Source organism: Drosophila busckii, chromosome 2L (genome assembly GCF_011750605.1).
Source record: "Drosophila busckii strain San Diego stock center, stock number 13000-0081.31 chromosome 2L, ASM1175060v1, whole genome shotgun sequence".
Taxonomy (NCBI): domain Eukaryota; kingdom Metazoa; phylum Arthropoda; class Insecta; order Diptera; family Drosophilidae; genus Drosophila; species Drosophila busckii.
The window spans coordinates 17,409,819-17,433,015 of NC_046604.1; the positions used below are offsets into that span (position 1 = coordinate 17,409,819).

Below are 23,197 nucleotides of genomic sequence, written 5' to 3' on the forward strand. Positions count from 1 at the left end.
AGCAAAATAACAATTAGAACAACTAGCTGTTTGCCTTGTTTGTCTTTTGCCTGTGTGTGTGCGTGTGTGTGTGTGCTTAAAGTTGCTAATGCTACTCTTAAAGTTAAATCAATTATTAGATGATTTGCGGTGTGAGCAGTTAAACAAACAAGTTGTCAAACCGTTTGAACAGAATTAAGTGTAAATTGAATTTGGTTTGATTAGTGCAAATGGAAACTAATGCTGAGGCGTGTCTGCTGATTGCTGTACTTTAGCTAGATATTAACAAACAAAAGCAGCGGTAAGTCCTGACTTGAATTGTTTAATAAAAATATAAAATAAAGACTTACATAATTATGCGTACGCTTTAAGCGAAATGTTAATTGCATAATAAAGTGTAATGCGAGTTGCTGTAATATGAGTAACTGTAACTTTAAGCTGATGTATTGTCATTATAAATCCAAGTTATAAGTCTAATGAGCCAATGCCTGGCAACTGAAAAGCATCCTAACGTTAAGTCTGCCATAAAAAAAATCTTGAAGCACTCACACACACACATACACGGTCGCTCTCTTTGTCTGTGGTTGCGCTCCCACGCTTTAAATGCCAAACATATGTTTTGCAGGCGGCAACGTGCAATGCGCATGTTCCGCATTTACCGTTTGTGCAAATGCGCCCACGCTAACGGTACCTACGCTAAACAAAAACAAGTTGTCACAACTCGCTATTGTTATTGTTGTTTTTGTTGTTACAGCAGGCAATAATAATAACAAGCTGCATGCTGCGCTCAAAAGTGTGCTACATTATCTATATATAAACATGTGTGTGTGCGTGTGTGTGTCATGTCATTAGTGTTACACTTTACTTCAGCAAATGCTACACAATTTACATTTATATGTTTATTTTGTGCCATCGCTAGCACAATGCCTTTATCTTTTAGCTTCATTTGATACGAGCGTTTTTTCGTATCTCCACGTAGCCATAACTATTGTGCTATTTGTCACGCCCCATACACAGTGTCGGGTTTTATTTGCTACTGATTTAGTCAATGCTTATTTTTTGTCCTTCGAGCTTGGTCATTGCGTATGTGTAATAAATGTGTGTGTCTTCTTTTTGCTTTCATTTTATAATATTGCTTGGCACTAAATGCTGCTTTTTTGCTATTTTCGTTACCATGCTCATATTACCACCAATGCCGTCGCTTGTCCTTGAGGCATAGTCCTAGTCATAGAACTTACATAACGCGACAGTCAGCCAGCCAGTCAGCCAGACCGCCTGGCTGTTGCTCATTGGGTGGGTGTCAGTATCAACACCAAAACTTGAGCCGCAGCACTCAAGTCTATCGAACTCAAAAGTTGCCTTGGCAAGCGTATACTTGATAAAGTTTGATTGTGTTTTTGAGGCTGCGTGGTACAGCAGTCAATTTATTTTAAAGCAATAAACTCAATTAAATATAGCGCATTCTGCTGCTTTAGATGAGATTGCAGCTGTGAGGCTGCAGCGCGTGTCGTTCAAGTACAAGGATAATGACTGCTGCATGCCACAGATATCATTTATTACACTTTTGTCTGAATGCTGCTGCTACTTCTTGTAGTTTGCGCAGTTACAAGGCGCCAGTCGCTGTCTATATTATCATGCCCCTTTGCCTGGGCACACTCTGACACGTCCTGGACCTGCGGATCGATATGAAAATGCCACGAACCTCATACGGAAATAGCGACATACAAACTCACATACATTATGTAAAAGTGCATAGTTACAATGGCAAGCAGACTACAGTGTATATTGTAATTATAAACGAATTACCAGGCGCTTGTTATCCTTGCCACACACACACACACACACCGTTACAGCGAAATCAATTTAAATTCCACATACTGACAATACATTGCAGTTGAATGGCTGCCGCTTGTGCGCTCAATTATTAATTCCTTTTAACAATGCACATTGTTGGCAGACAAGTTCAAGTTTAATCCACCAGCAGTTTGCATAAATGGCCAATTAAGCCTTTAATATGTGCTGCAGAGCATTTAAATAATGCATTCGTAATCAATTCAATTCGTGTTAGCTGCCAATCTATTTGCAAACACAATAAACGCTTAGCAGCTGTTAACTAACATTTGCGAGGGTGAGCGCTGTTAAAGCGCTGCTAGCCGCCCTGGAACAAAACTGCAGCGCACAGTGTCTAAAAATGCATTTGTTGTTGCACTAAATATAATGCAGTCAAGCAGCTGCGTTTATAATTTAATATTTATTTTATATATATTAATGCACTTAATATATTTTTGTGCAGCAAGCCATGTCAAAAATTTATGCACATATCTGTATTTTCAGCTATTGCTCTGCAGCTCTTGCTACACTGTGCTGTGCTTGCAGCCGGCGTTTATTTCTTTCATGTTTTGTACATTCTTTGCTCTCTCTCTCGCCCAGTCTCTCGCCTCTAACACTCTTCAAAGCAAAAGCGCGCTCACCACTCACCCCTTGCTGAGTGTTATGAGTTTTTCCTGCTGTTTGGTTGTTGTTCAGTTTTCAGTTTCAGTTTTCAGCTTCAGAGCGCGGCATGCAGTTTACAAAATATTTTGCCGGCCTCTGTTTGCAAAAAAAAATAAAAAGAAATTAAAAATATGCGCACTACTACTGAAAATTGCAATTTGTAATGCATGTGTTTGTAAATATTACGCGAGTTTGTTATAGTATTTGATAATTGCAATTGATTTGCAACATTTATGAATAAAATTGCAGCTATTTATAAACTATGTATACAAAATATACAAAAAGTGCATTAGTATAAAAGTTGTGTTGGAAAATTCAAAACTTAATAAAGCCTAAAAATAAAAAGTGCTATAAATTGTGAGTGAAATGAATTTTTGCTGCAACTGCTCGCAGTTTATTTTGGTCTCATTCCAAAATATATTTTGCCAGTTCTCAGCTGCGTTGACTGATAAGAAATATGCTTGGAATATTACCAGTGACTCTCACTGTTAAAACTCAGCTGCAGCTGTTAAGTTTAGTTAATGTAAATTCGAAATATATTGCCAGGCACATAATGAGCTTGTTTATCAGACTTTTGGTTAATGTGTAAATAAGTTTTCATTGATTTGCTAGCTTGTTATCAACAATTGTAAGCTAGGCAATAGCAATTTGGTGCTTTATTTCTTGTAAACTGCTGACGAATATAACAAAAATAACTCGATAAGGTATTCAATTATGTAAACTGTGATTTATAGCTACACTAATGGCCTAACCTTTGGTTATTTTCCACAAACTTAAAACTAGTTTGTGTTTTATGCGCTTGCAAATTAAGGCAACTTCATTATTTATTGTTGTCTTAGACTCTCTCTCTATTTACTTTAGTTGTTGTCATTGGCGCACAACTTTGTCTTAATACTTTAATCAATAATGCTTGCCCTTGCCCCAATTTGTTGCAACGCATTCATAAATATAACAATCGTGCCCCCTACGCTTTTGTGGCAACTTTTGTTTATCTCCCAAGCACAATTACATTGGCGCCCTAAACAAAAATAAAGGCAACCCAGCCATTGACAAATATTTTGGGTGCTAGCGCGTCAGTCAGTCAGTCAATGTAGCCACCCCTGCTTAAGTCAGTTTGGCAAATAATTTTTTCTGCTGATTTTTCATGCAACCCTTAAATGGCTTTATACACATTGCAAAAGAGCAATGTGTGCTATGTAATATTTATAAAAAAAGGTCTAATAAGCAACGTTAAGTCTTTATAAAATATTTGTAAACATATTGGAGCTTAAATCTTATTTATAGATTTGTTGCAAGCACAGAGTATTTTGTCCATAAGTCTAACTCAAGTGTGTTTTTAAAATATTCTACAGCATGTCCCTAAATTCTTTTACTGTGCGAATGTGGCCATAAATTGCTTAAACCGATTTTAAAGTTAAATCACAAACTAAGCAAAATAGAATCATAATAATTTATGTGTAAAGATTTTATTTTTGTGTGCTAAGGTCTCAACACTTGACCGCAATTTGCGCTAATCGGTCAGTTAACTGGGCCACATGCAATTGAACTCAACTAGACAAGTGTCTAAGGGCTAAGGGATGGCTGCTCAGTTAACATGGCTCACTCGTCTACGCAAATTGCACATGTGGCAATTGTAGTCAGTCATAAATTGCTTAACTTGGCAGCAACTTGTGCATTGCGGAACTATTGACTAATCTTCTATTTACTGCCAAAACTAATTTGAGCTGGTTGGAATGGCTTTCGACTGGTTATAGCAGCTGCCAGATCATTTGGCTGCAATTGATTCTGAATGCAGCCCCCACTCACCTGCGTTCTAATGAAAATCAGTGCGGCACGTGCCGATTCAATCGATGCCCATAGAGTTGCTACAACTTGCGTAACTAAAGCAACAACAACAACAACAACGAGAGCAACAAAATGTTGTTGCATTTTTAGATCGTTAAAAGACAAGCATTTAGTTGGTACGCGTCCAAAAAAACCGAAAATGCATATATCGATTATACGTACTGTGGGCCGGCCATAAACAAATGGCGTTTTTCATATTCGAAAATTTTTACTTTTGACCTTTAAAAATACAATATAGTACATTAGCTTGGCTGGCCACTGACCGCACACTGGGCAAACACAAATATTTGTGTATGCAACCAAAATAGTCGCATTGCGGCCAAAGTAAACGCTTGAGCTAATGCCAAACGCCAGCGACGCCGCCAGCTGCGTCAATCCCATTTGGGATTTGGGCTTAAGCGCTCCAGGCACGCAAATCGCAGTTCATAATTCATTGAATAAAATAAATAAAGTCATTGTGCATTGACTTGCGTGACACTAGACGCTATTTTTTAACTATTTCATTTATTTTAAGTGCTGACAATAAATTCAATTTGGGTGCAATGCAAAAGTTGCGTATACAACAAGCTCGCTATGATATATTAATCGGTTTTACATATAGCTAAATTATAAGCAACTTAACCTATTAAAAAAGAATTAATTAGCAGCTTGCTAACATAGCTAAGAACTCAAGCCACACAAAATTAAGCAAAACTTACTTCATTTAGAAATTAGAAGTTCATTTATTTATAGATAATTTTGTATACTTGTTGCTATAACAATTTGAAGCAGTTCATAATTTATTTAAATGATTTTCTATATACACATTGCTTGGCCTTAGTCTAAAGTTGAAGTAAATATCTCTTAGATATTTAAATTTGCTTCTAGTTTAAAAGCCCAGCACTTAACTTTACATTTGTGGCGCTGAGCTTGACAATTTTTTTACGCTTAACTTAATTAAAAGTTGAAGTTTACTTTGCCAATGGCTAATGCCCACTTAAGCTTGTAACCATAAGCGTCTTACTAGCCACTCAACTTGCAAGTAGCTGAAAGCTCATTGAAGAGATTGCATTGCATACAAATCATTTGACTGCGCTCAGAGTCTTGTCAATTGCACATAATAAACTTTCCATCTGTCAATTGATGTTGCTACTCAAAATAATTAAACACCCCACAGTCAATTAGCTGAGAGGCTGCAATTGATCGAGCGCCACTGACATTGCACTTGACTAACAATAAGATAAACAAATGTTTTATATCAATTACGATAATAACTGTGCTGACGTCTGCAGCAGCAGCTGTAATCAGCTCTCATTGTAATTACAATTGAAGCTTATCGCCGGCTACTTGCCCAATTAAAATCTGTTGTTATCTACGCTGCAGATAGCGCGCCCACATTTAAACTCACAAGGTGTTAATTTAGGTGTAATTAGCAACAAACTGTGAACAGATTAGAGCCGCTAAGTGCGCTGGATTCAACCAGTTAAAAGTTTAAATATTGCACAGTGTGATATTTAACAAAGTTAGCAAATAAAAAGAAATATTTGCAGTTGATAAGCAAATAATAATAACAAATAAGTCAGGCTATAAAAAGAATATTGCGAGCTAAGCTATAGAGAGTTTCAGTTATTTGAAAATTGTACGCATTTATTAAAACTTACAAATTTTAAATGAGTTAATTTGCATATGAAAATATTTAGCGCAGCTTAAAAGTATGCTATGCTTATTTCAGCTGCAAATCAAATTTCAATTGATAACATTTGAGCTTGAAATCAATCAAGCAATCAGCGCCTAAATTAATTCATGCCTAAACTAATATATTAATTTAACAATTTGCAATCAAAGTCTATCAACGAATTCCATTGATGACTCTAAAATCACGTGTTGATATACTTAATAAACATACAGAGCTCTAAACACTCGAATGCGCTTGAATAGAAACAATTTAAATTAGGCAAATGATTAGACACATAATATATAATTTAGCTAACTAATTGACAAAAATAGTTAAATATCTTTAAGCTTATAGCGTGTAAATTTTCAAATCAAAATAGTTTATTTGTTATCATTTTTAACTTTTATGTATTTAGAGTTTGTAGCTATTCAATTAGCTAGCAGTGTATGCATGTCTATATACTATATATAGGCTATAGCCAGATTTTAGCACATTTGAGCACACACACATAGACACGCAAACGCTTTGATAAATTGATTTGCTGAGTAAATAGCCCGTTGGGGAATTGGGAATTGAAATTCGGGCGTGGGAGTCTTCAAGCCAAGTGCGCCAACGTGGCTTTAACCAGTTTCAGTTGGTTATTGTGGCAGGTCGGTCGACTTGTCGTTCCAGCCAAAAATTAAATTGCTAAACTGTTGACTAACACACACAAAAATTCCTTTTGCAGGCAACAACAATTGGAACTGTAGCTGAAAATATTACGTATACGCAAGCAGTTTGAGTATTATGCCAGCGAACAACGCTCGCGTGCAATTCCTATTTGAGCTCCAAGTCAATATAAACAAAGTAAGTCAACAAGCTGCAACGGCAGCAGCATGAAGAAACGCACGGAGGAGGATTACGACAGCGCGACGCCAGCGCTGGAACAGCAAATGAATTTGGCCCGACGCGCCTGCTGGAGCGCTGGCGTGGAGCTGGAGCCGCATGGTGCTATTAAACCAATACTAGCTAAATTATACCCAACTGGGCAACAGGCCGCGTCCAGCAGTCAACCCAGTCAACCACCGAGTGAGAAACCACCAAGCAAAAAGTACAGAGTGCAGCTCAGCAAGTTCTCCTGGCTGCAGCTGCTCTGCTGCATTTCCCTGCTGCTCGCCTGCGCCCAGGCACGTCCCAATGTGAGCGTTGTGGGCGCCGCCACGCCCAAGAGCAAGGCAAGCGATGCAGTCATGCCACCAAACGTAAGTGCGAGCATTTTTTTTAATGGTTAGATAATCAATAAACTTGACCAGCAGTTAATACACTTGCCACATGCCACAAATTGCTCTTTAACTGATTGCACTTGACTCAGCGCTTGTCAAAGCCACAAACTTTTGACAGTGACACTTGCCACCAATAATTACAATAATTGAGCTAAGCTAAAAGCAATTTTAGCGAAATCAAAGTCACATGACATCAAAAAAAAAAACTAATTCAGTTTGTTTATCTAGCGAACTGTCGTTAGTTTGTTAGACAAATATAAAAATAGTTTGTTTATTAGCAGAATTTTTATTTGTATAACTGGTATTATACAAATAATGACAAAAAATTATTATTTTATTGGTTTTAAATTTCACGCTTATTTAAATTGAACTAATAATTAGAGCAGTCTTACTTTTATTTATAACAATACTTTGCACATATAAATATTTTGTTCAACATATTTTCAATACATTAAATTTATTTCTCTTGTTTAATTCGTCTTGCCTTTAAATTTAACTGCAATTGCTTTTAAGCTGCAAATTCATTGCCAACTGAAACTCTTATCTAACCATCTGTGGTCTGCTGTTTATTTTTTTTCACAGCTGCTGCAGTCAGCAACGACGTCAGCTGCGACGCCTACGCCCGCAGCAACAGCAGCAGCAACAAATTCTCCATCTATGCTGCCGCCACATGCTGAGCCGCTTACTGCGTCGAATGGGAATGAGGCGGAGTCTGAGGTTCACCGCTATCCGCTGTCGCAGGTGGATTTTGTGCGCGTCAAGACGCCGTTCATCATTGGGGTTTGGATACTTTCGGCCAGCATAGCCAAAATCGGTGAGTTATATACCTGCGTACATATACTACAAGTCGTTATACGTAAGCAACAAAATCAATACGAGCTTTATATAACGATTCGACGTTGTCGCTGTCGCTGTCATGCAGATTTACGTCAAGTCAACTGCCTGCCTGGCTGCCTGGCTGGCTGCTTGCCTGGTTGACTCTCTCTACTCTCTCCGTGTGTGTGTGTGTGGGTGTTGGCTTTGCGTGTGTGCAGCTGAAGGACGTTGCATAAGCAAATGGCCAAGTGCGCAACAAGCGGTAACATAACCTTGAACCCCCAGGCCTTAAGCCTCTCTCTCTGCTGGGAGCAACAATTGCCAGATTGCATAAACAATTTGCACGCTGCAATAATTTGAGCAATCTTACCTCGGCCTTGCCGCTTAGCCAGCTATCAGCTGCCACTTTGGCTACCTTGGCCAAATCCAATTCAGTCAAGGACTTGTATAAAGCGCCAAATATTTGCCACGTATCCTGGCAATTGAATAACTGGCACAAGTGCCAAGTGCAACTAAATCCAACACACGCTCGGCCGTTTATGTAATTATCCAGAGTCAAGGCAATGGCTTTTGGCCATCAAAATCGAATTAAGGCCACAGTGTGAATTTAATACACAATTTAAGGCAACTAAAATGAGAGCGCAAATTTTAAGGCAGCAGCTAGACAAATTAATTGCATAATGGAATTTAAATACAGACTTGAGCAAATGATAATGAAAATAATTAAGTAAATTAAATCATAGCACTAAATATAGTAAGTTAGCTTTAATAACGCCTCTTAGTTTTTGTTTAGTGAAAGAACAGACTTTGCTTAACTTAAGCAAACTAAAAGTGGCAAGCAAAATTAACTTTGGCATATTTAATTTAAAAGAAAGTTTACGCTTTGGCTTTAGAGTTTACTGTACAAGAAATTTCCCAGTAGACTTACATAAGCTAAGCCTAATATTGTTAAAGTAAATAATAAATATTAGCTGCCTGTACTGCCCGATTTCGCTTTAATCCAATTACAGCTTCTGACACAATCGCCTGCGAATTTTTTGCATATTCCCATTATTATGATTAACCCAAATACAAAATTATGCCATTAGGCAAACACAGCTAAGTACCATAAGCGGTTAATTTTTTGTGTGTGTTAGAGATACATTTAGAATTTTATGTAAATGAAATGAAATTGTTTTTTGTCTCGCCAAGCAAAATACAAATTACAGCAAATATTAAAGTGAAAGTCCAGCAACAACGACTATAGCAGCAGCTACTGCTTTTCATTTATTTAACAATTTACATGTTTACTTTATTACTAGTAATTTAATAAATTGCTTTAATTGCCTTGCAGGTTTCCATATGACGCCCAAGCTGCATCTGATATTTCCGGAGTCCTGTCTGCTGATTGTGGTGGGCGTGGTGATTGGCGTTGTGCTTTACTTTTGCACCGATGTGGCCGTCTCCCCGCTCACCCCCAACACGTTCTTCTTCTATATGCTGCCACCCATAATATTGGATGCGGGCTACTTTATGCCCAATCGCATGTTCTTCGATAATCTGGGCACCATACTGCTCATGGCTGTGGTCGGCACTATTTTCAATGCGTCTCTAATTGGTGAGTAAGCTATCTGGCTTGAAGTAATAAACTTGAATGAATGTTGTGTGTGGGCTGAGCCGTGACTGCGTCAACAGGAGTGTGCCCCATTCATCAAAAGTGTCAATGACGTGGGAGCGTTGGACTAAGCAAATATTTGATAGGTCGATAAACCAAGGGATTACATAGGAAAGTTTTAATAGTTATTGAGTGCTAAACAGGGAAATGAAATATACATCAAAATAAATATAAACACAGATTCCTTTTTTATTAAGCAGAATTAAAATTTTAAAGCTTTTTAATTGGCATTTAACTTAACTAAATATTGCAGGCAATCAAATATCTCTAAGCTCTGTAACTCCCACGCTTTGCTTTGCGTTATTTCAGTCTTATATCTCTTGAGATTTCTGTGGCAGTATAATTTTTATAAATAGCGACTTATAGAGTCGTTTATGTAATCTACTACATTTCACTTGCAAGCTACACACGTTGCATATAACAAAGTGTGTGGCATTAGCCAAGACTGATTACATAAGTTGCACATAAATTTGTGGCATGCGCGTGTTGCACAGACGTGTGGGCTGAAGCTAGCAACAGTAACTTGACCACTTGCAACTGATTTATACAAAAGGGGCATAAAGTAAAGTGCAACGTGGCTATATAAAAAAGTCAAGGATGCAATGCGTAATTAAAGTTGCCCCTAAAAAAACAATAAAGTGTCAAGCTATAAAAAATGCAGCGTATAAAATTGTTGTGAAATAAAAGACAGTGTGATTTTAATTAAACAATAATTTATTGCATATACCATATCTTAACTTAATATATTTGTTATTGTTTAACAGCTGGCTCGCTTTATGCCTGCGGACAATGCGGCATCTTTGGTGATGATGCGCCCAAGCTATTGGATGTTTTTTTGTTTTCCTCACTAATATCCGCCGTAGATCCGGTTGCCGTGCTGGCCGTGTTCGAGGAGATACATGTCAATGAGATACTCTATATTGTTGTCTTTGGCGAGTCCTTGCTGAACGATGCTGTAACGGTAAGCTCGGTAAGCCACAAATTGTGGCAAGCCTTACTCATGGGCTCTGCTTGCTTACAGGTGGTTATGTATCACATGATGGAGTCCTACAATGAAATTGGCCTGCCACGTATTATAGCCCAGGATGTGATCAATGGCGTGGGCTCCTTTTTTGTCGTCGCCTTAGGTGGCACTGCCATAGGTAAGTTCTACAACTTTATTAGGAATTGAAATGCTATAAGTTTGCTACACAGGCATCATCTGGGGCTTCCTTACTGGCTTGGCCACGCGTTTTACGGATCATGTGCGCGTTATTGAGCCCATCTTTATATTTGTCATGGCTTATCTGGCGTATTTGAATGCTGAAATATTCCATATGAGCGGCATCTTAGCGTGAGTTATAGCTATAAATATATAAATAAATTATATATTTCAAATCTGTATATAGCATTACCTTCTGTGGCATTACGATGAAAAACTATGTGGAGTCGAACATCTCACAGAAATCGCATACAACGGTTAAGTACGCGCTCAAGATGTTGTCCAGCTCATCGGAGACGATTATATTCATGTTCCTAGGTGTGGCCACCGTCAACAATATGCACGTATGGAATACGTGGTTTGTGGTGCTGACCATTCTCTTCTGCTCCGTGTTTCGTGTAATAGGTAAGCAATATTTTATTATATAAATTTGTCTAACTATAAAACAAAAAAGCAAACGCTTAGCTAGAGCATCATGGCTTCAAAGATATTTAGCTTTTTTTTTTTAAATTTAACTTTTGTTGCAGGTGTCATCCTGTTATCGGCGATTGCAAATCGCTTTCGATTGCACAAGTTATCGCGCGTGGATCAGTTTGTAATGTCCTATGGCGGGTTGCGTGGAGCTGTGGCCTTTGCGCTGGTGCTGCTCGTGGATGAGAATGTGGTCAAGCATAAGAACATGTTTGTGACCACAACCATTGCTGTGATTTACTTTACTGTCTTTCTGCAAGGCATTACCATAAAGCCGCTGGTCAAGATACTCAATGTAAAGCGCGCCAACAAACGCAAGCCGACCATGAATGAGCGCATACATGAGCGCGTAAGAAATTAAATATTAAATGCTTAATAGATTGTTTAATTATGCCCATACGCTTAGTTTATGGATCACTTGATGGCAGGCATTGAGGACATTGTGGGCAAGACGGGCAACTATAATGTGCGTGATAAATTCAAGCGCTTCGACAATCGCTTCATACGCCCGCTGCTGATCAGAGATCTTAAGGTAGCTCAAACTATTTATATAGTATATCAAATATACAGTTTGTGCTCATTTGTTTAGCAGGGCGCTGAGCCCAAAATTATTGAGACTTACTCCAAGCTAACAATGCGCGATGCCATGGAGGTTATGCGTCGTAATCCTTCGACAATTGGACAAATGACTGGCACCGAATCGATGAGCGCGCTGTTTAGAAACTATACCAATAATTATATTGGCGGCAGGTGGGCACCGCCAACCATATACACCACCTGGTAAACGAATTTTGGATACACAATCGACTCTGCATGATTATTGCCAACTAATTAATAATCTTGTAGTAACCATTTCTTTTGTAGCATGAACAAGCACAAATACTTTTACTCACGTAATTAATTTATATACTTTCTTAACTATTTAATCTATCTGAAATTCGTTTAACTGTATTGCTGTTAGTCTCTGCGTTAAATCTGTGTACACTATTTGTTAAACTTGCATATTCTATTTACTAATTAGTCCCAGTTTGACAAATTTGGACAACACTTGCTCGCACAATCTGGATATGGCTGAGCTGGACTATAATCCATCCAAGAAGGATTTGACTGATGCCAAGATACATCATCTGCTGGCCGAAGAACTGAAGCCTTATCGAAGGGTGCGTATAACTCAAAACTTCTTCACCTGCAGTTTTCATAATAATCAATTTCGTTTGATTTTTCAACTATATAGCAGTATCAGTTTGAATTACTAATATTACATACCTTGCATACATTACTTATTAAAGTAACTCACCACACACACACACACACTCGGCCCAAGTTAACTTCTCACCACTTGCTCTCAGTTACGAATTCACCAAATTTTGATTACTAACCTTACGCCTTTAGTAGTCGTAATGCTTATTCAGCTTGAGTTCATCTTTTTGGGCATTTTCTTTACACACTCACAATCTCTTATTCACACTCTCTTTAAGTCTATATGCTGACTATTGATATCTGCTATAGATACTCTTCATATATGTATTTGTAATTAATCGTTTGTTTGATTTCTTCCCGTTGTGACTCAACTCCAACTACAACTACAACTTCAACTTATCGTCAACGACACGTATTGCAATAAAAAAATAATATAAACGCGTTCCTCAAAACTCAACTTCAATCAAAAATAAAATATATTTTGTGTGCTTTTGCCAAACAAAATAAATATAATATATCGATTAACAAATTGGTTATATAATTATGATTAAAAGGCTTCTATACAAATGGTACGAATAAATTGGTTCATTTTGTTAATATGATTTAAGCTACAATAATTAATTTGTTTTCCCAATTAAATTCAACAATTAAATGTTAACCGTTTCTTTTGTGTCTATACTCATGACTGCAATACGTTCTTTTTGTAATGCATAAATATCTATCTATACTATATATATAATTAACAATTTCTAGTAATTATCTTAATGTATTCCAATTGGTGTTAACAGTCTTTAAATATTGATACTAAACTATTGCTAAATGCCAAAGCAAATCTCACATGCATTTAATTGTTTCAACAAAAACAACAACAACAACAACACCACCACCACAATAAATTCAACACTTTAGTTTAAACATTTACATTGTACAACACAATGCACAAATATTCACGCAAACATTAATTCAATTAGACTGTTTACAATTCTGGTTTGGAAATTAAACAACAAAAACAAAAGCACACAATAGAGTTCAGTCGATTTGGTTTTTACTTTACAGCAATTAGTTTTCAAAAGAATTACATTCCACGCAATTGTACATCACATTTAGCCATACAGTGAACGCTCGCTAAAGCAAAAGCTTTCGATTTGAAATGGTTCTGGAACAATATTCATGTACAAAATTTATTAATGATTTATTTATTTCAAAGCACAACAAATTTTTAATTTCATTTTATTCTTACACACGTTTTAATTAAGCTTAGCTAGTTGTTTTTACAAAATGTTACAGCTATTTTTTGAACTTTACACTACACTTTTGATACAACTTTGATACCATCTAATACTTTAGCTGCTATTTAAAAAAAAACCTTTAAAAACAAACATATTCTGATAACATATATAGCTCTAAATGTTGTGTTTTTATATAAGTATAAACTGAAATTGCTTTCCATAGCGTTTAAATACAAACTGCTTGCAAAATGTGAATCTATGGAAAGTGTATTCAAGCTTCGGCTAATCGAAGTGCAGTGCATTGAGTTGCACTTTTAATTAAAAGTTGGGATCTATCTTAAACATGTAAACAATTGTTGTTAATCGTACTCTTTGTGCAACTTTAATATTGTAACTATAATAACTGAATCTATGGCTTTATAACACTTGTGATTTGTGTATTAATTAGTTATTGTCCGTATTCTTACAGCACCGTCGTCTTAGTTATAGCCGACACGCAGTAGATGACAGAGATTTGTCCACACAGGTGAGTCCACAAGCCCGCACAGTTTAAACGCATTGACAAATCTCTGCAGGCAGCACCACCAGCTACCCAACACCCACAAAATTATAAAATATGCACACTCAGCCTGTAATGGTTTATTATATTTTTAACTCAATTGCAGGTCAATTATAAAATGCAAATGAATTTCCGGCGCATGTTCAATGATCGCAAACATCACAAGCGCAGCAAACGTGGAGCCAGCAATAAGGTAAAGTGTGTTATAAATACATAAATTAATTTTAAATTAATTATATGCTTATTATATTTTGCAGGAGCCCAAAGAGAATGTCAAACAAAATCATGTGTCGTTCACTGATTTTCAGCAGAATGGCACCACCAAGCAACTGTCAACTGGTACGAATACGAGTTCAAACCATTCACGCAAAAAATCTTACAGAAAAAGACATTCTCACAATTCACTTAACAAATATCGTAGATTAGACATAGGTAAATGGCGCTAAATGCAGCAATTAAATTACTATAAAAACACAAATTGGACACGAGTTCAACAAATTGTAATGCTAGCTTCAAATTGTAGAAAAGCAAAAGCGAAAAATAATCCAATAGATAAAATATATTTTGTAGCTTTTTATAGAACTTAATTTTTATACTAACTTAACTTAGCTAATTCCTCACCCGCCATATATCATTAATTAACCTGCACCTTTAAACATTTTTATTCAAAATTGAACTTATCGCATGCAACTAAATTTATAACAAAAATGTTAATCATTTACCAATTGGTGACTAATTCAACAATTTTATATTTATTTACATCTATTCATGCTTTTAATCCTGCGGTGCGCTCAAAATTATCAAAAATTCTTAATTGGTTTACATCAAATCCTCCGCCTTTGCTCTTAACACATGCATTTGTTCCTAATCGCAATTATCATACCCAAGACTATATTAACGATGTGCTTAATGAAACAGCCGAGGAGTGTCAACAGAATCCGAATGAGATCAATGTGATACCGCCTACGGATGATTGGGATGACGGTCTTACTTTTACTGCTAAATCATCACGTAAGTCACCATCTCGCTTCTATATGTTATCCATTTAGTCTGTAAGCTATTTATATCTATGTATGTACATCTGGTTATTGGTGGCTGGTCCATGCATTACCTTTATGTTTATTCTTTAATAAGATCGGCTGTCATATAGCCTTGACCGACTTCTTAACACTTGAATACACAAAAATGCCATCAACGTGTTTAATTTGTTAAAGTACGCTCGAAGTGATTGATTTTCTAGAGTCAAAGAAATCCTCAAAAGTTCCAAGGACATTTTTGTATAGCAAACTAGCATTTCAAGTAGCTACAGTAGCAAAGATTTTTAGGCTTTTTTGCCTGCTAGCTAAGATTTGTACACAAACAAAAATTTGATTTTGTCCTTTACCTCTCTCAATGCTTTGCTCTAGTCCTTTTGATGATTTCGTTTGTCTTTTGATTTCACTCAGTTCCAAAACTTTGTTTGCATATTAAATAAACTGAGTCCTTAAACGCCATATGCCTAAAATTTAAGGTTTAAACTAAATAATGAGCTATAACAACGTTTATATATACTTTTACTATATTTTTTATTCCCGTTTCCTACTTTTTATGCCTATCCAATTAATTTGTATACCAATGTGTTGCTCAACAAATCCCCAAACCAAACCAAATTCCAAATTACTCGATATATAAAAACAACTCGAACACACACACACTTAGCTGACTCGGATCGCGCTAATAATAACTCCCTGATAGCGCATATACAAAACCTGCCCGGTTTTGATGCATCCAAGGCGCGCATCGTTCAGCATTATGCGCCCAAGCTAGAGGATGCTCAGCCAGAGTTAGACTCACCAGATCCATCAGTTGGACCCACAGCGGCTGAACTCATACTGCCTTGGCGTCGGGATCGTTCATACCAGAGCATTGGTAAACCAAACCACCATCAACAACAACACAAATAATGCATTAAGAGTATAACCAACAACTATTCAGTGGCTATAAGAATATAATCATGCACACTCATATCAATTCATAGCCATAATACGATCAGCATTAGATTACATCCCAAATCAAGCATTCATAAGACATGTGGGTGAATTAAATACTTAATAATTGTTAAAATCAAGTGAGTAATAGCAGCAACTTCTAAAATGGCAGCCGTTAAGCTTCTATTCAAACTCTTATACCAGCTCTTATACGAGAGTGTGCTAGGCAGCTAGCCGCTACAATATAACATTTCCGACTATTTGTTATTAAAAAAAACAATGCTCACAATGCCATTTAATAGATAAGGCGCAGATTTCAATATTATCTTCAACTTCTACTCGAAATTAATTACATATCAAAAGCATTTATATTAAGAAAAAGATAGAAAAATATACAAATATATAATTACTATTCGAAAAAGTGTGTAAGGTTTCCATAGTACAGCCTTGCTAACTTCATTACTCACATACATATACATACATATATATGTGTATGCATATTAAATTAGACATGGCGTGCTAAAGAGAAAGACAAAGATCAGCAGCAAATCAGAAACAAATAAAACGTGCACACATGCGCAGTTAAATACATACATAGATTGCTTTCCTCTCGCTCTATCAGAAAATACTGAAGCTCTTGCTGCTGAAGGCGCCAAAAAAAAAAGAGAAAGAGGGGGGAGAGAATAGACGAATGTAAGTAGAGCGTAAGCTGCGCATGGTTTGGGAGCTTGGAGCGCAAGAAAATGAGAGAGAGGTGGAGAGAATAAACGAATGTAAGTAGAGCGCAAGGTGTGGGAGCTTGCAGTTATTTTTCTGCATTCAAACGATTCAGACCTAAAGAGATTAGCAAATTTAGACAATGTTTTATTGGTGAGCAGTATTACCTATATTTTAAATAACATGCAGATTCATATCAAACACACACACACATACATAAAAAATAGTGTTTAATAAAAATCGTAAATCTTAAATGCCTTCAGCTTGAGCGAGTATTTGTAAAAAGCATTTGAATTCGCTACTTGAGTTTACTTCTAATGCTTTCTTATTATAATTTAATTACTTAAACGCTTTAGTTTCCTTAAGACTTGTAAAAGATAAATATGAAATTGTCATTCGCTGTCATTATCAAACTGCTGGTCTGACTGTAAATTAAATCATGAAACATGAATTTGCTTGCTAGAGGCAAACACATTTGCATATTGGAGTAGAGCCATCAATATAATATCGGGCATAACATTTTAGATGCAGTAATGCCAAAATTAAGTAGCTAACATACATAAGTAACAACAACAATTGCCATAAATTATAAACTATAATGTTGAACGCATTCCAAAAGCAAACCAAACACAAAAAAAAAGCAGCATGGCATTTTTGTGCATGACAAAGTTATTTGTTGTTGCCCACCCCCAACTCCCACCCCCAATATTGAATATTCGTATAAGTCAAAGACGTGTCTGCACTACAGATTGAAACTAAAATCGAAATAAATTACTATGCATAAGTTAATTAATAAAAATCAGCGCATATTACTTTAAGCAAAACGCAACATTAGTTAATTAATAATTTCTTTAATTATGTATTACATTATTATTAATAAAATTCTTAGTTTAACCATCGAAGTTTCATTTGCCGTATTCTGTTAAGTGCACTTTGTTCTTGTCTTCTTATCCTGCGTGTCCTTTGGTTTCCTATTTAGTTACCAATAACAGCGCTTAAGCCACAAATCGCTCTCAATAGCGTTGCATGCCACACAGCTCCGACTAGCAGCAAAATTTACTAAATTCACTTGCAATTATTTACAGTGGCCGAGCATCCAATACCAGAGGAAGATCGCAATTTGTCACGTGACTCGGATGGCGAACGTCGCGTGGCCACGCCCACAGCCACAGAGTCGCAGCTGCCTTGGAAGCGGCAGGGCGACGACGAGTCCACGGATGCAGTGCAGCAGAACGAGTTTCCCGCCTGGGCCTCCAACAAGGAGTACCTGGCCTACAATTCGCCAAGTGCCACATTTCTAGGTAAAGTTATAAACTAATTAGTTGTTTACCAATTGATGCCCGCGAAATGAAATATACATATGTAAATTATATATGTTTATATGGTTTAATTCCTCAACTGCACTTAAGATTGGCAAAAAAAAACTTTAAACTACACTTTGTAAATGATTTTGATGTTTATTGATTTTTATTTCTTCCGCCTCTCTCTCTCTCTCTCTTTGCCGCATTGTTTTTTCTTTATTGGCAACTGTTGCCCAAAACCAACAACCCGCACACTTGTATATCCTACACCACGCCCACCACCAACTGTACATTATATGCAACGCTCCTGCTCCCGCTCCCAAACACTCAAAGGTGGTATAAACAAGCCTAAACAGCCCAAGTCCGTCATAGGTTTGTTTCGCCGCGAGAGTTCCAGCTCCAAGGCCGGCAGCAGCAGCGGCGCCGTCGATGCCATCGCCAGTTTGGACCCACTGGTGATTGTGCCCAGCACAACGCCCTCCACGTCTATGCACAATCCGCGGCTGGACGCGCGCTCGCAGTCCATCTCCGTCTCCACGTCCGGCGGTCCACTAAACGCACATCAGGTTGGACCCGATGGACATGCGGGTCCATTCGCAGTCACCGCCAGTCATCGGCGTAATGTGCGTCGCGGCTCCATGCTGGAGCTAAGCGGGTGAGTCCAGCACCCAACGGCACGTGCGCCCTCCCACAAATTTCTCTATCGTTCACTCATACACAACTATACGTATATATATGTATGTGTGTGTGTGCGTGTGTGTGTCTGTTGCATGTGCATTTGTATTTGTAGTTTGTTCATTGCAAGCGTTTCTTATTTTCATGTATATATATTAATGATTACAACTAATGCTTACTAAAAAGATTTTAATACTGACTAAGGGGCATACTAAATAACAACTTTTGATTTGAAGTTTTATTGTCTTGTTCGTCAATTAAAAAATACTGCGCATGATTTTGTAGCAAAAGCTTTGAATGCAATTAACAGTGGATGGCAAGGCTGGAATATTATAAACAATTTGAAATAATTGCGTTGAATGTTTTAGTTTGATTAACAATCAGACCAAGGCAATAATTTAAATGTTTAAGCTGCCTTAAGAGTTTTATAAATAAAAGTAGCTGAATTTAAAAAATTCGAACTATTTAGCAAACTTTTGAAGCCAAAAACAAATAAAATGTTATTCAAAAGTTTTGTTTATTAACGTCCAATGTATATAAATGTTTTGATTCGCATAAATTGCGCATACGCATTTTTTTTATTTATGGCTTAGCGCCTGTTCTGTAACCACAACTTTATGTAAGTCCCTTTTTATTTATTTTAATATGTCCAAAAAAACATTTGAATTAGCTTAGCTTTGTTGTCTGCTGCGTTTTGCTGCCACACACACATACTTGATGCAACAACAACAACAACAACAAATCGATTTAATATCACCCATTATCCCAAATTGCTCATGTGTGAGGCGTCTTGGTCTTAATGTGATGGTTATTTTGCAGACTTATTGCAACCGGACGCAGGCCAAGTAGAATTTTACTCTGTAGTCCAGCAGCAATTAATTTATTAGAACACACAACAACAACAACAACCAGTCCAACAACCACAAGAACAACAACTACAACAACAACAGCCACAATTGTCAAAACGACAACAACAACTCCAACTCCAACATCATCAACAACAACAACAGCTTTAATAACTAACAACTCCCCGAGTAATTCAACAACCACCAGCTATAGCTCTCCCACATCGGAGAGCAGCGGAGCCACGTACTATTCCAAGTAATCCGAGTGCCCAAGACCCATACCAAACATATTTTGGGCATAAACAATAAACATTAAGAACAGCAACCAAAGCCGGCCAATGTCGAATTTCAACTTTATAAGCAAACTAACTTCAAATCGTACAAACACTTTGAAGCATTAACTTCGATATCTCTCTCTCTCTCTCTCTGTATAATCTGTATATACATAAATACATATGTAACTAAAGATCAATCAAAGTCAAAGCATATCACATACGAATCAGCTAGAACTTGAAACTAACAATAGAGCTATGCCCAAAGTTGAAACGCATCCACTTGTAACTAAATATCATACTTAGGTAGGATTAAATATGCCTTGTCTACTCACAATAATAATAACATTTATATTTTATTTGAAATCACTTTATTTGAGCTAACAATTTAATTTCTTTACCATACTTTGCTTTCATTATATTTTAAACACGCTCAATTAATAAACTTATACCTACATAACTATGTTGGCCTAGCTTTAAATATTTCAGATTGTCTAAGTAAGTTAACAACTCGAAATTTCAAATTAATTTAAAGCGCTATAGCTTTGATCAGATTCGCATTTGATTTGAGCAACTTTCAGTAGATTAAGCTACGGCTAAACAGGTAAACAGGACTATAACTATATATATAAAGCTATTGCATTGTATATATGTATATACATATCTATACTTAATCCCCAACTATAACTATATTATATACTAACTAACGCTTAGACCATTTGTTGCTTACTACGCTATGCATTTCATTTAATTTGCTTTCATAAGTAGCTTAACTATTATTCAACAAATTGTGTGTAGTTTATTAAACTTTGTTTAAACTACTCGTTTTGAATTTTAGTAGTTTCATTCGACTGATCTGTAGCGGCCCCCGTTTAACTAGTTTTAGTAGCTCTCTCATAGTTCGTAATCGCAGCATTTATCAAAATTACTCATGCAACTGACATTAACATTAACTCTACTTCTACACCCTTTTTATTCACAACCATTGCAACCTAACCCACACAACAACACACATGACAGTGACACAATACCCGAGGAGTCGAGCTACCAGCATGGACACTCCAAGTCGCTCTGCGAGCCTGCCGACAGCGATGATTGGGACGCTGTGCCGCTGGCCAGCAACGGCGCCTGCATTGGCGGCGGCGTCAAGAGCGACAACACCATGCACGGCAGCGGACGCGAGCCGCTGCTGCCACGCCCACGCGCCATGGCGAGCACGCCGCGCACACAGCGTAGACACATGAACGCTGGCGCCGTGGGCGGTGCGGCTGTGGGCGTGCCAGGCTGCAAGAATCAGGTGACCACAGCGCTGCTGGACTACGAGGATACGGAAAGCGATACGGCGGATGAGGAGGATGACGATGAAGGCGAGGATTTCGATTTGTACGACGATGAGAATATTGTGGTAACCACATTCACCACGCCCGCCACACCACGCCTGGGCGGCCGACGTCCAGGAGCAGGTGGTGCCACCACAACAACCACCAGCATAAGATTGACGCGTAAGAATGATGAGAGCATCATTTGAGCAGCGGAGGAGGCGAGTGCGCGTAGCAGGCAGCAGCTGTTCCCCTACGAGTTGTTCCACTGAGGCCAGCAACGATTAACCCACACACATAGTATATATGCTAATAAGCCGTTAGTCAGTTCTATACACTATATATATTGATGAGATTTAGTTGTAAGCAAATTACGGTTTAATACATGAAAAAGCTTTAACAACCAATTAAACCAAATTAACCAACAAAAAATTGTGTATACAACAAAATATACAAGTCAGTACTATATACATACTATATATAAAAATTAGTTTAGGTTTGCTGCTTACTCTTTTTTTTTTACTTACTTATTTTGTTGTTAACTAATGCATTAAAGTATTTCAATTAAATTATGTATGTAGCTGCTGCTAATGTGTTCCATAATAATTAACAATTTAGCCAAAGTTCTGCTTAAGTTTTTTAGTTTAGATCAATTTCAAAATGTAGGCGCGTACTTAGTTGCAAACGAATTACGATTTAGTTAATGTCGTAGCTTGAGAAAGATAAGAAACGTGTAAAAAGTAAACTAAACTAGTTAAAGTAGCCTAACTAACTACTTACTTACATCATAGTGAGCATGTATGTATATGTAAAGCAAGAGTTATGTAATTTATAAATTATTTTTGTAAACATTTACGATTGATGCGCGGCCGTTTGACCGAAAGTTAACCGAAAGAACTCTAGCTATAAGACATAAGATGACTGTATGAGCAAAGTAAATGAACTCAAGCTGGTAAACAATATAAAATAACATAAAACCTAATTAATTATGTTCAATTGTAGTGCAACGTTATGCTAACAAAACAACTAAAAACACTAATTTAATAACGTATGTATATTATTATGGATTGTGTGTTTAACCATAAACTATCCAAGAAATTGCCTTCAGCATATGCACATTGATTTCGTATTTCATTTACTTTTTTTAATTGTAAGACAATAAGCAGCTACAAGTATTTCAAATGTCTTGTAAATTGTCGTTTCAAGCATAACAACAACAACAACTAAAACATAAACTAAAATCAGAGCTGTGTTATATTTGAGCGTGTGTCTGCTATATAAATTACTGCTGCAATTTTTTATAGAAAAGTCACATAACATAAATTGAAAGTTTTAATTCATAAAATATAAGAAAAAACATTTGCAACATTTTCATACGTAGGCCTTAAGTTGTGCATAGAAATTGATTGATAATGAATGAATTAAACAAAAACTTCTTAAACATGATTTAGCAAATTAAATAAAAGAAAAACACATAAACTGTTAAACTGATTTTAAATAAAACATAAGCAAATTTTACTAAAAATAAAAATGCAAACGAAAATCAAACATAAGCAACTCAGTCTGTTTTATTTCAAGAGCAAACTCTCCAAACTGCATAAGAATAAAACTGCATTCAAACTTGGAAAGTCTACGATTCTCGATATTTTGGCAAAAACGGTGAATGAAAACCCCTGTAAAAATTTTTTGCCAAAATCGAGGCCGTCTTCTAATTCTGATCAACTTTATCAAGTAGTTT

At 36.8% G+C, this 23,197-nt stretch overlaps 1 protein-coding gene across 15 annotated transcripts; it reads left to right on the forward strand.

Annotated features, from left to right (window-relative positions):
• The first annotated feature begins 6,828 nt into the window (after positions 1 to 6,828).
• Positions 6,829 to 21,924, forward strand: LOC108607501 (sodium/hydrogen exchanger 3). 15 transcript variants are annotated; one of them, XR_004458850.1, is made up of 20 exons: positions 6,829 to 7,212; positions 7,816 to 8,047; positions 9,383 to 9,646; positions 10,468 to 10,664; positions 10,725 to 10,845; positions 10,898 to 11,036; positions 11,092 to 11,309; positions 11,432 to 11,724; positions 11,782 to 11,907; positions 11,968 to 12,125; positions 12,397 to 12,535; positions 14,274 to 14,330; positions 14,470 to 14,556; positions 14,621 to 14,702; positions 15,282 to 15,374; positions 16,062 to 16,271; positions 18,133 to 18,348; positions 18,682 to 19,003; positions 19,843 to 20,446; positions 21,161 to 21,208. XR_004458850.1 is itself a non-coding variant. In XM_033293661.1 (20 exons), the coding sequence occupies exons 1-20, from the start codon at positions 6,847 to 6,849 to the stop codon at positions 21,666 to 21,668; spliced, it is 3,876 nt and encodes a 1,291-aa protein (XP_033149552.1). In that variant the 5' UTR covers positions 6,829 to 6,846; the 3' UTR covers positions 21,669 to 21,924. The 15 variants fall into 15 exon arrangements, 14 of the variants coding, with proteins under 14 accessions (XP_033149552.1, XP_033149553.1, XP_033149548.1 ...); XM_033293661.1 differs by lacking the exon at positions 19,843 to 20,446 and adding an exon at positions 13,130 to 13,144 and having other exon boundaries at positions 11,965 to 12,155; positions 21,161 to 21,924; XM_033293662.1 differs by lacking the exon at positions 19,843 to 20,446 and adding an exon at positions 13,130 to 13,144 and having other exon boundaries at positions 11,965 to 12,155; positions 18,721 to 19,003; positions 21,161 to 21,924.
• Positions 21,925 to 23,197: the final 1,273 nt, after the last annotated feature.

What these genes read in the sequence shown, in the direction of transcription:
- LOC108607501 (XM_033293656.1), top strand. Translation starts at nt 6,847, where the DNA reads ATGAAGAAACGCACGGAGGAGGATTACGACAGCGCGACGCCAGCGCTG. An exon ending in TGCTGATCAGAGATCTTAAG is followed by an intron (nt 11,908 to 11,967) that starts GTAGCTCAAACT and finishes TTTGTTTAGCAG; the next exon opens with GGCGCTGAGCCCAAAATTAT. An exon ending in CACCAAGCAACTGTCAACTG is followed by an intron (nt 14,703 to 15,281) that starts GTACGAATACGA and finishes TTAATGAAACAG; the next exon opens with CCGAGGAGTGTCAACAGAAT.